General features: G+C 37.7%; 1 protein-coding gene across 1 annotated transcript in view; it reads right to left on the bottom strand.

The window, feature by feature from the left end:
* CLVS2 (clavesin 2) overlaps window positions 1–14,564 on the bottom strand; it is a 59,112-nt gene that overhangs the window by 3,394 nt on the left and 41,154 nt on the right. Inside the window, exons 3-4 of the mRNA XM_090280634.1 lie at window positions 6,854–6,964; window positions 2,377–2,597 (exon numbers count right to left, since the gene is read on the bottom strand). Of these exons, the coding sequence (XP_090136760.1) occupies window positions 2,377–2,597; window positions 6,854–6,964 (332 nt within the window). The remainder of the gene's footprint in view (window positions 1–2,376; window positions 2,598–6,853; window positions 6,965–14,564) is intronic.

The raw sequence follows: 14,564 nt of genomic DNA, 5'->3' as shown, positions 1-14,564 counted from the left end.
ATAAAATTAAATAAGTCATTTCACAGACTGGTAAGTGCTATGAAGAAAATAAAGGAAGTGACTGATAAGGACTGACTAGAATGAGGAGGAAGCAGAACTGATTAAGACCTGATGATTGAGAAAAATCAAAAGACCCTCTTCAGGAGATGACCTTTGACTGGACCAGCCATTGTACAACGGAGGAAAGAGCATTTCAGCCAGAGGTGAAGAGTATAAAGGCCCTTAGGTAGGAGCAAGCTGGAGAAGCCGAAGGAGGATAAAAAAAGATGTCTGAAAGGTGGGGGAAGGTAAATAAACTTAGAAAAGAGAGGTAGGCGGGATCAGGTCATGTAGCACAATGTAAGCCATTATGGTCCAGTTGGTTTTATATTGTATAATCAGCAGTCATTAAACAACTTAAAGCAGAGAAGTAAAGTAATCTCTTGCCATGTGGATAATAAATGAGGGTAGAGGAGCAGGGTAGGGGTGGAGGCAAAGGCAGCAGGTAGGCAGTTTTGGAGTGAGTGCAGGTGAGCAGAGTATAGGTGATGGTCGTGTGGCTAAAGTCATAGAGGATAAGCTCAGAGGAGGGGATCATATTAGTTAACATGTCACAGAAGGAGTGGCTTAAGAAAACGAGCATTGTTAATTGGCCAAGAAAAAGGCTAGGGAACACCTGTAACAGCTGTCTCTGAAACTTTATATGGCTCAGTTCTAGAGTGAGGGCTCTCTCTGTCATGTTATCATGGAAGGGTAGACAAAGTGTATGTCAACAACACAGAAAATTTTATTCCTCATGGATTGGAACCCCATTTCACTATATACAGCCTATGTAACTTTGGAGATATCTGTTTAACAGGGTTGCTGTGAGGATTAAACAAATTAATGTTACCAAAAAAAAAAAAAGACCGAGTAGGGCCTAATTTATGAAAAGCAAATGGTAGATTGCAACACTAATATTAGCACTATTATTTTTATTTAAAAAACCTATTCTGAGGCAATGACTTTTAAATATTTTTATTTTAGAAAACTTTTTTTGAGGATTTAATGAACTATATGCCTTTTATCCAGAAAAGTGTACTCCGTATACCCACACCTTAATACACAGATTTGAAGACAACTTTTAGCACTTAATAGATCTCTTCGAGAGTCCGTTCATATACACCTTTGGTTAGGAGAGCATAGAACTCAAATTATGGAGTCCTGAGAAGGGAGCTGAGAAACGTGAACTTGGTTTAAACATGAACTTAGCCATTAGTGGAGAAATTAAAGCTGGAAATGTCATTGGCCTTTTCATTCCCTCCAAGGAGTGGTGGAGCAGTCTGGGGAAAGGAAGATGTCACACACGTATCAGCAGTAGCAAAAAAAAAAAAAAAAAAAAAAGGCCGGCTCAAAGATCTGTGGTGCCACACGTGACTCAGAGCAATGACAAAGGACCATAAAGCTCTCATTAGAGAAGGATGCAAGACAGTGTTTGGGATGACATGCAAGATGCTCTTGGGTCCTTCCTGAGCTTGGTTGAGAAGAGACTTGCAGGAGCTGTGGTTCCTATTTCTGTGATGAGAAATGAGCCAATAATATTTGTTACATTATCCACTTGAACCCTGGGCTGCTGTGGCCTAGGGAAAACTGGAAATTAGATGTCTTGTATTTTGCTACAAAATGCAAACTCAGATGCAATTATGCATTTCTGAGTGTCTGGCAACTCCCCCACCCTCTAGACAATGGCTGGATGCATATTTTATCCACAGTGGATCCAAAATACCTAGGAGAGCACCTATTACAAAGCACGTGTTCAATAATATGCATTGATTGAAAGAAAACAGGCAAATACTGTGAGAGTCAAAACAGGGAGTCTGACTCAAGAATGAACTTTATAAAGATTAAAGCTGTAGGGAAATAGAATGTTTTTCCCCAGGAATGACTAGACCTTTAAACAAAAACTTGGCAGAAATATTGTAAAGGGAACCTAAGCTTTGAATGTTAGTGTTTAAAGAGTGTGTTTGTGTGTGTGTCTGCTATAGATCCCTTTCTTCAAATGAAATCTTAAATAGAAGTATAATAAATTACCTAGATAGCAGTCATTTTCACTGTGGAGATGGGCACTGTCTCTATTCCACCTGCCTGGCCTGAGAAGCTCACCAGAACCCTAAAGTGCAGTTTGAAAAATCACTGAATTTAGTGACTTACAAGGACCCTGTTAGATTGTCTGTGACTTCGCAATAACACCAAGTTGAGGTTACCTCCAATAACTATCTTTGACTCAAAATTCCTAGCCATCCAATCATGGGAGCTAAAATGGTTTAAAATTTCACCAAATATCTCCTTCAAAAAAATATAAAACCTGGAATTAGACTCTGGTGGCCTCTGCCCTGGCCCCAGCTCCCTCCAGCGTACCTCTTCATGGACCTGGGAGAGAGTTCCTTCTCTACGTCTTTCACAGGCATGCTGTAGGAGTCCACATTGTATTCACTGTCATCATCGTACTCGTGGTCTAGCAGTGTTCTTGCCCACGTTCCCATGTCATAAGGGGGCAGCATTCCTCCAAACTCAGAGGGCAGGATCTCAGGATGAATTAGCTGGTGTAGACTATTCAGGTTGTTACCATGCAAAAATATCTACAAATATAAGAAGAGGGGAGGGAGAAACCACACAGAAGAGAATAAATATTATCCAAATGCTGTGGAGAGGGAGTAAGGCTAGAAAGAACAAAAGCAAGAGTTTTCCATGTTGATTAAAATATGTAAGGCCCTTATCCACTCTGCAGAACAGGAAGGCTGGTGCTGTCATTCTAATATTTCATATGAAAATTCTGAGGTTCAGGGATTTTTAGTAGCTTCTGGAAGGTCCAATAGTTATTGAGGTAAAGAGCTGCAACCAGAGTTTGGTTTCCTGCTTCATAGCCAGGACATAAGCAAAAGGTAATGTACATGTTGACCTGTACATCATTCTTTTTTTCTTTAAATATTTTATTTATTAATATTTATAGAGAGGGGAAAGGAGGAAGACAGAGAGGGAGAGCAACATCTATGTGTGGTTGCCTCTCACGCTCTGCCAACTGGGGTCCTGGCCCTCAACCCAGGTATGTACCCTGACTGGGAATTGAACCTGAGAACTTTTGGTTCACAGACCAGCATTCAATCCACTGAGCCACACTAGCCAGGGCTATACATCATTCTGATGTTAGTTGTTCATAAAACAGATTCTTCTCCTAAGGGATTCATCAACTACAAAGACTATCTAAGTTAATCAGCCCAAAAGCTGTCACTGGAACAGCTTTCTCTTTATCATCCATAAAAATAAGAATACTGTAACCACTAAATTACCAATTGATAATGCAAAGTATATGATGTGAATAAAAGTAGATTGGCATCATCATAATGAAAGGTTAAGTGAAGGTTCATGTCCCAAAGGACTTATGTTCTGTAATGTTTAGCCATCTTCTCTACTACACAGTTCCATGTTTATTACTCATACAGAAAATGAAATAATGGATTAGAAATATAAAGTTAGTATGTATATATTAATTATGGGTATTACTGTTTACACAGAGCATTTTGTTAAACTGAAAAATCATTCAAGCTACATACTCAAGATCTGTTCGCCCATTAATTGCTACCACTTTTCTTTCACTTAAATCTCAAAACTGCAATTCAGTCTTCTCTGATAAAGCATTGTTGTCACCTCATATAAAGTTATGTAACATTTATTTAAGGATTATAGTTTATACTTTAGGTTCAAGAGGAACAGGCTACCACATTCATCTTTGTTTTCTAAACTTTTAGAACCTACTGGTGTAGATATATAGGAAAACAAATAAAGAATAGTCTACAACATCAAATAAAATGAAAGGGATGGGAGTCAATAATCAACAAGTCCTTCAACAAATTACGGAAGTGTAAAAGCAGCTGAGAACAAGTCACTGGCCAAATAGGCAGAAAAAAAGACACCTGGATGGTGTGGCTCATTAACCCCAACATCTTAATGTCAGAGAGCTCCAGGCTTCATGAACCTCTGGGCTGGATAACAGGATGTATTGCAATTGCCCAACTATTTAATTCGTGCTCCAAGACTTTTCTTTGTTTTAAATAGTTATGTGCAATAACATCGTTTATTAGTTTTACTGTGTTTTTCTCCTTATTTTTTCTCTTCCTCCCTTCCAAGTAAGAAGTCTTGTCCTTGTGGGCTCCTTTGCCTCAGACTACCTTCAAATACAAAAAAAATATATATATATATCTTGAATAATATTTCCAACTTTTATTTGATTTTCCTAAACTGTGCCATTAAAGAGAATAAGCTAGGTGACTAGTGTGGAATACTTGGAATACTTTTGAAAATTTACAAGGCATAGCAGAGAAAGCCCACCATATTGAGGAAGGGGTAGAAATCCGTACAAACTAGAAGTGACCCCTGTTTCCTGTCAGCTCTTGGGGAGAGGCAAGATCACAGCTATGGCCTAGCGGAAGAGCACGCTGGGGCAGTGCGTTTAGGCCTAGCCAATGGGTTCTAGCTGCAGCAAAGATTCTCTCTCTTCACGGAAATCTTGAGAACAGAAGGAGAACTTAATTCAAGGAACCAATGCTGGCTTGAATAATGGGATGTCAGAAGCGGCCATGATAATTGAGAAGTCTGGCTCTGCATGACAGATTCCAGATATTGGTGAGATTGAGAAGACGGCATCCCTATACCACCGAAGGTTGATATTTCTTTCCATGAACCAGGTATGTTGGGGGCTCAAAGTCAGATCTAAGAAAATGAAGAACCAGGTTTGTTGTTTGTGAATGAAGATTCACAATTACACCTTAGGTTTGGCTGAATTACTCAGACTACCAGTAAGGAAATACAATAGCTTTGCATTGTGCATTGATTGCATAGATAGAAACAAAAGGAGTTTTAACCTACAATTATTTTCTTAAATGAAAAATTCCAAGTCATATAGTTTTAATTAAAATGCTAAAGTTCAGATACCTCACTTCCATCTAGAATAATGGTAGAAATGCATTGGTCTAGGCACTGTCAAATTGTCAAATTCAATCAGATAACCCCCAAACCTGGGGCTTTTCTGGTTTCCTAGACTTGATCTTCTTTAGTCTTTTTCAACAGAACAGAATTATGTTAAAATCATGTCAGAGCAATCACCCCTGTTCTCAGTCTTTCAAGTGCTTCTCATTTTACTCTGACTGAAAGGCCAGATCCTTGCAGAGGCTTCCAAGGCCCTATATGACCCGGCACACCATGTTCCCTCCTACCCAGTCTTCTGCTACCCTCCCCAGTGCTCATTCTACTCCAGTATCTGTGGCCTCCTGGCTGTCTGTCATATACACCAGAAGTGTCTCTACCTAAGGACCTCAGTGTTTGCTATTCCCTCTGCCTGGAATAACATTCTGGATAAACTCACATATTCAGCTCTAGTACCTCATAGCAGTGATTTAGAGAAAATTGCTTAACCATCTTGCCTAGTTTTCCTATCTATAAAAGGAGAAAAAAATAAGCCTTGTTTTGAGGATTAAATGAGTTAACATGTAAATTACTTAGAACAGCATGTGCAGAGTGACTGCTACAAATGAGCTCACTAGTATAATTTGGACTAAAAGCCCCAGCAGGTGTTTTGGATCACCTGATCACCCCTTCATAAAACAAAATTTGCAAGTGTTATTTACAAGGCACATCAATCCATTTTTCTGAATTCTAAAATGTAAATTAATTTGAGACTCAGTGGTAGAAACAATTTCTAATATCAGTTATAATTCTTTACAGAATTCTTCCTCCTAAACTACTGGGGCATTTTCAACAAATACAAACAGAAAACTCTCCATCTCTAATGTTTGATACAAACACATACTTAACAATTATTTCACAAATTTCCACTCACAATGTGGCTTTTGTGACATGGAAATACCTGAAGCACTTCTCATTCACTGAGAAACATGGAAAATTATCTTCCACAGAGATTTAGATATATTTTACTATGGAGCTAATCATTTGAAAATTGGTTGCAGCACAATGCTAAAAATAGCTCTAAATGTAAAGTTATTTTGATTCAAATATTGCCATACCACTTTACAGCTGTATAAATGAGTAAGCAAGTTCCTTATCCATCCTAAGACTTACGTTCCTCTGCTCTGAAATAGGACATAATGCTTACGAAGCTTTCTTTCAGAGATGTTTGAAGAATAAAATAAAATGCATTAAGATGCATTTTAAATCAATCTTATTAATAATAACAATAAATGTGTTCAGCATTTCACCATGTGTCATGCACTCTGCTAAATGCTTTATATAAATTATCTTATTCTCAGAGTAATAATTTCATTGTATGGACTTTGAATATGCTTGTTGTTAGATGAAACTGAATCTAGAAACTCAAGTTACTTGTAATTTAAAGGAATATTAATATTTCTATATATTAGCATTTGTTCTGAAATGTGTGATCAATCATGACAATCACTGTAAAATCACATTAGCTATCTCAAATTTCATATTCAATGCAATACATATTGTGAAATAACTAAATCCATTTACCAACTTATAAAATTATAGCTTTTGTCTAGACCTACTTGATATTAAGTGTACCAATAATTATAGTGATGTGACAATTTTTTTTACTTTTAAACTGAGACATTAATGTATAATGAATGTGCTAAAATATTCTTCCAATTTGTGAAAAAGTGGAAGAGCTAGCTTTTAAATATTTCTTTCACAGATACACTGTTCAGAATTTATCACTTGTCTTTAAGAATTTTTAAATGTCTTGTATGTTGAACATTTATATGCAATATAGAAGCATGTTTATTGTAGCCAATATTATACACACAGTATGTATCATAATTCATTGAGTGTGAAGGTGAAAGAATATAAAAATAGAAACAAATACCCTTTTCCGAGTCTTCTCCTTTAGAAAAGGCCGGATTACAGTATATAGGGCGTGGATGTACCATGGTTGGTTGACAAAATGAATTCCTCCAAATCGTGCTGGGAAACTGTCCTAGCGGAACATAAAGGGAAAAAAAATCCAACATGCTTTATACATGGTGAAGGTTTAGAGAAAGTCATATGATAGACAATTTTTTTTTATTCCACAGATTTAAATGAGATTATCTGTATAGTTATCACATTAAACATTGTAACTTCCATTAAAAAAATGAAGCAATATGTAATAAAGCAAATATTTCTCAATAATAGGTTGTTTATTTCAGTGTGTTTAGGATTACCATATTTTAATCCTGCAAAATGCCAAGAGTCATTATAGGTCAAGAAACATAAGTAAAAGACATTAGATATCTGTCAAATAATGAACCTATGATAGATAAATGTTTTATTTAAATTATTTATATTACATTAAAATGTATTCAAATTAAAATGTTTTATTAAATTTCACTGTAGTCATCTATAATGTGAGCATTGTCAGGTATCAAAACTCACTTTACTCTCTCTCTCCTATTATCAACTTTATTTTAAACATTTTTCTGTCCTTATTTCAACTATTAACAAAAGAAAATGTGCTTAAGCAGAAGAAAAACCTAGAATTGCAGTGTAAGAAATCTGGAGATGGATTTTGCCAGGTTAAATAAAAGTCAAAACTCGCTGAGCTCGCCACACGGGTGGAAACGGGGCTATCTTAATGGCAAGAACTCACCTGTGTAAGGTTTGCATCTGAAGTGATGTAGAGAGGTGCATCCCAAACCCATTTCACAACAGGAAGGGAATCCTTGAGCAAAGTTAATTGCAGCATTTGACACTGCTATGGATTCCACATAAATGGACCTGAATCTTGCTACTGGGTCAAAATTTCACAGTGAATTGACTATTAATTTTTCTTTAAGAAAAACTATAGCACTGGAAATGTCCCTTAAGTGGCATAAGAATAACTGGCATTCTGGATTGACTAAGAGCATTAACAGAAACTAAAAGAAACTAAAATAATTATACATTTTTAAAATTTAAATGTTCTCTTGGACAAGATTAAAAAGATTAGAAAACATGCATAATATAACACCATTAATCTATTTTGTTTTGGGAGACACGAGCATTAGTAATTAATTTTGGCTTTGTATACTGATTTTCAGAGCCAATGAGCATTTTTACAAAGTAATTTCTACCTCTGAGAATAACACACTGTGTAAAAACCCACAGTACTTCAAAAATAAATGTTAGAATAGCTAAAGGTAAAATATCATTTCTTTTATGTCAGTCATTACTTCTTTTATAAATGTGTGTTTCATTCATCAAGAGGTTATTATAATAATAGATAGAAATCAGATAGAAATTCAGAGAAGTGTGTTTTGAAGTAATCATATTTTATATGTAAAAAGAAGGTAAAAAAAATGCTTGTAAAATAAAAAGAATGCTAAGGTAAACACCCATATGCCCTCCACTCAGCTTAAGAAATAGCAAATCGTTGGAAACCTTGAAGTTCACTGTATTTCTATTTTTGTTTTAAAATTTCATATTATATTTCAAACAAAAGCAATTCCCTAGCTTATATTGTATTTTATAAATATTATAAATATATAAATATTGTTTATTTTATATTTTGTCTTTAATACTCTAATTTTTGCTGTATATATATATATATATATATATATATGTGTGTGTGTGTGTGTGTGTGTGTGTGTGTGTATATATATAAACCTAAAATAGAATGTTAAGTTTTTTAAGAACTTAAACTTTATTTAAAATGTTATCATAGTGGATACATTGTTCTGTTACCACATAACATTGTTTTTGAGGTTCATTGTGTTGAGGTTTATATATGCTGTGTATAGCTTCAGTTCATTGTCACTGTTGTATAGTATATCATTATGTGATACAACACAATTTATGTATTTCCTTCTGTCCATGCACATTGTTTTCCAAATTTCTGGTTTATCTGCCTTTGCTCATTTTAAAAAATTCTATCATTAATAACACTGTTTGATGACATACTATCTTATACATAGGTATTTTGTTTCTGAGTCCTTGAGTTTCTTAATTTGCTCTCTCTGTTGATCTTTTTCATGGCATCTTGTTTATGGTGAGCTCATATTTGGCTAATATTAATTACTGGAAATTCTGAAAGAACTTGTTTGAGGATGTCTTTCTCCAGACAGGATCTGTATTAGCTCCTACTAGGTGCTACCAACCTGATTTTGGTTTAATTTAATTTTCCATCTTGGGTTTCTTTGACTGTGCAGTGTATAATCAAATCTTAGAGCCATGTGAAAAAAATTATGATCGCAAATTATATAAGAGAAGACTATTATTATCTCCATTATTAATGGTGACATGAGTGAGGCAGAGAAGTTTCCTCAAACGTTTCCTAGCCATCAAGGATTTTCCTAACACCATCTATCTCGAAAGGTATAGCACCTGGAGGAACGCAGGGTCGGCCTCACATCCAGTCCCCTACTTGCCCTCCATGATGCCAATGTGATTACAGTAATATCCAAAACCCACTGCCTCCACTCCCTTGCTTAGAAGCATGTCACTTCTCGCCATTCCCTTCATTTCTATTCATGTCCATGCGTTGTTTTACAGCTTGCTCACTTTGCTCTCTCCCAGGTACTGGCAGTGGCCTTCCCTCCCTTTATGCATAATCTGCTCTTGCTAATTCCTTAAGAACTATTCAGGCAATATCACCTCCAGGAAGCTCTTTTTGTTCCCTTCTCTACTTTTTAACCCACTGCTTTCCCATAAAATCCCGCCATCACCAGCACAGTGTCTAAGTCCAATGCTGTCCTTGCCCTATTACTGTGAAATCTTCTCTTTATTTATATGTATCCACTATTAAACTGTGAGCAATTTGGTCTCTTGGTGCTGAGCCAGGCATCCATTTCCACCCAACAGAATAGGAGATGAAGGACTAAAATATGAATGCTACAGCTGGGACTTCGAATAGGAGCATTCTCTTAATAAGGTGCACATGAGGAAGACTTAAAGGACTAAAGGGAGGAAGCTCTCAGGGCTTTGCAGCGGTGTCTGAACCACACCTTGCACATCCTAGGTGCTGCTTGGGAGAGGCCTCTGGGGCAGCAGCAATAAGTGTAGAGACAGCGGTTTCTGACCTCTGGATCACATCTGCAGGGTTGTGACCTCAAAACCAAGACAGCGATCACAGTCCTCTCTGAATTTTCATATCTCCCACTCTTCCAGCAAGGCTTGAAGCACTAACTCTCTGTATTAAATCCATCTTTGCTTGAACTATACATAGAGATTTCTGCTTTGTGCGCAGAACTCTGAACCTGGCTGTGTCTGATTCATCTTGACATTCGCAGCATTTCAAAAGTGTGTGGTGGATGTGTGTGTGTCCCACAATGAAACTAGATGAGTTTTTATTGAATGGAATAGATTCTGATATTTACTTTTAAAATAAACTACTTTTCTGAGGCACAATTTCCTTACCTGAGCAGTGGGAACAACATTTAATAGGACTGCTAATGGCTAGCCATGGTGGTTATTCATTGAACACACCTCCTAGGTACTGGGCTACCGTATGAACTATCATCACCCACATTACAAACATGCAAGTGACCACGGAGGTAAATTTATAATGTGGATAAATATATTTATATGTCTTATATATGTGTGTGTATATCGTCGTCGTCGGCAGCCGTCCGTCTCGAGAGACAATGGTGTAGCTTCTTAAGAGTCTATCTGCACCGCCGAGAATGGCTGTGCAGTCCGACTCGGGAGTGACACGGTATCTGTCTCCTCCCGTGTTGAATCGACATCTTGCGATGACGCTGGAGTGTCCTCTCCAGTGAAGCTGAAGCTACAGAGCCTGGGCAGGGTGATATGGAGGGTCTGCTGTTGCCCATGCAGCAGACCCCCCCTCTCTTCGCAGCTGAAGGGCCCAAGGGAAAGACGGAGTCAATACAGCTTGGCTTCAGGTGCGCCGCAGGAGTTGCCGGTGTTGACTACAACGTCAAACCGCCTTAGGGACTCCGGCTCCAGATTTTCTGTCGGGGTTTACTCCCTTAGCCTTTCCCCTGAAGAGGTATGCCGCAAGGCAGCGGAGGTTTTTTGGAGTCAGAGTTTTCCTTCTCTGATGTGCCCTGACTGGAAGATCGAACCAGCGACACTTAGCTCGCAGGCCGACGCTCAATCCACTGAGCCAAACCAGCCAGGGCTATGTGTGTATATATATATATATGTATATATATATATATATATATATATACACACACATATAAGTATATTCGGGTATTTCTAGCAAAAATATATTTGCCTCCAATGCGCAGCTATTCAAGAAAAAAATTAAAGAATCCTAGCTATAATGTTATTATTCAAATTCTTTAATTTCTTTTAAAGAAATATAAAAATTGTGTGTTAAGATATTATTTACAAGCAAAATGTCAGATTTGAGAACAAATCATTGTAATTTCTGGTGCAACCAGGGTACAATTTGCCATCGTGAATGGGAGCAAAGTCAACTTTTATATGAAAAGTAAATCCTCAACTTTGGTCTTACTTCACAAGATTGTCTACAGAACCTAAATCTATCAACTGTGTTACAAAGTGTCCTGAGTGTGGACATCAGCAAAAATTGTGTGTAACTCACACATTCAGATTTAAATCTACTAGGTTTTTTAAGTGCTTGTTTTTCTTTTCTCCTTTTCTTGCACTTTTTTTGAAGCACTTGGCTTCAACTATTATATGCATTACAAAAAATGCATATAGTAATCAATTTGTAATTATAGAAATTACTCCTTTAATTCCATAACTCCATCCCTAAAGTTATATTAGGATCAAAAATATTGCACCATTATTTTATGATACTTTTAGTATAAATATAAAACATACTTATTGTAGAAACTTTGGACCAAAATAGAGTAATTTTTTGCCTTTTTTTTTATTGTTACTCTTTTACAGTTTTCCCAGTTTTTCCCCCATTGCTCTCCCCTGCCCAGCCCAACCCTTCTCCCACAGCTAGGACCCACCCTGTTGTCTAAGTCCATGGGTCATTTATACATGGTCCATGATGAGACCCTTCCAAAATAAAGTATAATTTAAAAAAATAACTCAAAACCTTACCAACCAGAGACAAAAGCAATACTGTAAACATCTTGGGGTACCCTTCCAATTTTTTTTTCAGTTAAATTTTATATACATGACATGAAACTCCAACAGTGTGGAATTATTATAATAGTTATTTATAATGCTTATATATATACAACATATATAATATCACTCACTCTAAAAGTGTGCCTAGGTATAAAAAGCAGAAGGTGATTATTGTAGCAGTTGGTACTACTGGTTCCTTAAGTAGCATCAATATTAGTTTGCTTCAGATAAATTTAAAGTTCTTAAGATTGGTCTGCTTTAAAATTCTAACCACGTCATCTTTTCCTAAATATGTCTTTTGGAGGTATCTCTTCTAAATGGTATAATATTACTTATAGACCTCATATCCATCTTTTATAATGTTTTATTAGCTATTTGTATGCACATCCTACCCATCTTCTAGAAGGCTAAGATTCCCAAGGAAGACATGTTTATCCTATCTCCAAATCCATTCCCTACCACTAATATCCTGTGCAGTGTCTAGTACTGAAAAAAATAAAACCATAGTTGTGATCCCATGTATTCAGTCTTATCAATAATGAACAGACAGATCCAGGAAAGTCATTCAATTGCTTTCATGAGGGAAACAAAAATTTTACCAACACATTTTAACTAGTGTCTTATGCCAAATTGAGAGTAGACAGCCAGAATATTTTTTAATTACCAGCTAATTGAAATGTCTTTTCTGCCCCTGTCTCATAATTGGTAATGAGCCATATGTAAATAAAATGCAAATAACAGATAGAAAACAAATAATCTTATCCCTGCTACTGAGATAAGAGTTTATATTAGGATTGGACACATGCAGGAAGATGTTTGGCCTCCATCCTCTTCATTTCTAACTGCCCATTAAAAGGTTATGCTGTCCAGGTAGACATACCATAAAAAAGCTTGGTTAGACACAAAGAATTGGGTAGAAGCAAAATTTCATCAAAAAAGTAATTGCTCTGATATATAGGGAAATAACAATGATTAACACTTTCTACAACCAGTTTGTTTAACACTTAGTAATTTTTTCATCCAAAAAAACAGAAAAAATTAATATAATGGTTAAAAAAATAGTCAATTCCTGTTACAAGAAACAAGACAGCCTTCAAAGATATATCACATTGTACTGAATATTTCAAAATGTCAATCTACCTAAGCTCTCTATTTGAAGACCAATCTCTGAAACAAAGTGTATGCAAATTACAGGTTTAAATTATCCTGATCCCTCAGAAAACAGTGTATTAATTTTAGTAAGTGTTCTAAAAAACCTGGACTAACCATGATGGATCATTTAAAAGAGCGATTAGGACTTCCGTTCAAGATGGAAGTGTAGACAGAGATGCTGCGTCTCCCTCCACAACTAAGAAGAAATACAACTACCTCAAAACTAGAAACAACTAGAAGTTCCAGAAAATCAAACTACATGGAAGTCCAGCAAACAAAGATATAAAGAAGAAATACTCATCCAGACAGGTAGGAGGGGCGGAGCAAGGGCAGACAGGACTCGGTGTGGTGGTGGCAGCAGCGACAACAGCAGCAGGCCAGCGGAAAGCAGTTACACGTTTTAAAAAGTCAGGAGGGACACCTGGGGAGCGTTCCCAGCCCCTCACCAGACAGTGAAGCTCACTGTCCCAGCACCAGAGAAAATCAAGCCTCATTGATTTTGACTGTGCAAACCAGTGGGGGTTGGGACAGAGGAAGAAACTGCCAGTATCTCAGCAGAGTCCGCTTATTTAAAGGGCCCCCACGGACCTAGAACATCCACAGACCCACTCACTCTGGGAATGACAGCCAGGACAGCAGCTAGAGAGGTGCCAGTCTGGTGCAGAAGTGGGAGAAGTGCCTGGAAAAGGGGCGAGTGCTGGGCAAGCAGCATTATTCCTTCTCAGACCCCTCTCCCACATAGAGTGCCACAACGGGGTGAAACCGGTCGCCCTGTACTGATGAATACCTAAGGCTCCGTCCCTTACAACGTAACAGGAGCAACAGCTCTCTCTGGGACACGGAAGCAAACAAACACAGGAGACTTCGGGCCAAGATGGAGGCCTAGACTAACACACTCCATTTCCCTCCACAACTAAGAAGGAATACAACTACCACAAAACCAGAAATAACCAGAAATTCCAGAAAATAAATGGAAGTACAACATACGAAATTATAAAGAAGTGGTGCTCGTCTGGACAGGTAGCAAGGGCGTACTGGGGAGAAGAGTTCAAGCTGTGCTGTCTGCGGCAGCAGCAGCGATGGAGGCAGGACAGTGGTAAGCACAGACATCCATATTTAGGGGGAGGCGAGAAGCACCTGGGGAGCACCTCTGGCTGCAGAACAGACCCATCAGCTTGCGATTCCAAAGCCGGGGAAGGCAGACCTTCATTGCCTTGGACCGTGAGGCCCAGAGGGCGTGGAGATGGAGGAGGAGGCTCCTGGTCTCTCAGAGGAGAGTGAATAGCAGGAAACCATCTTGGGCCCCCACCCCCGCAGAAAATGCCACAGTGTAGTGAGATGGGTCGCCCGGCTGTAATGAGTGCACAGGGCTCTGCCCCCTATAGCATAGG

The sequence above is a fragment of the Furipterus horrens genome, unplaced genomic scaffold (assembly GCF_987537825.1).
Source record: "Furipterus horrens unplaced genomic scaffold, mFurHor1.1.pri manual_scaffold_6, whole genome shotgun sequence".
Lineage (NCBI taxonomy): Eukaryota > Metazoa > Chordata > Mammalia > Chiroptera > Furipteridae > Furipterus > Furipterus horrens.
Note: the sequence above shows the minus strand (reverse complement) of the source record. Positions and strands in the feature narration are given on the sequence as shown.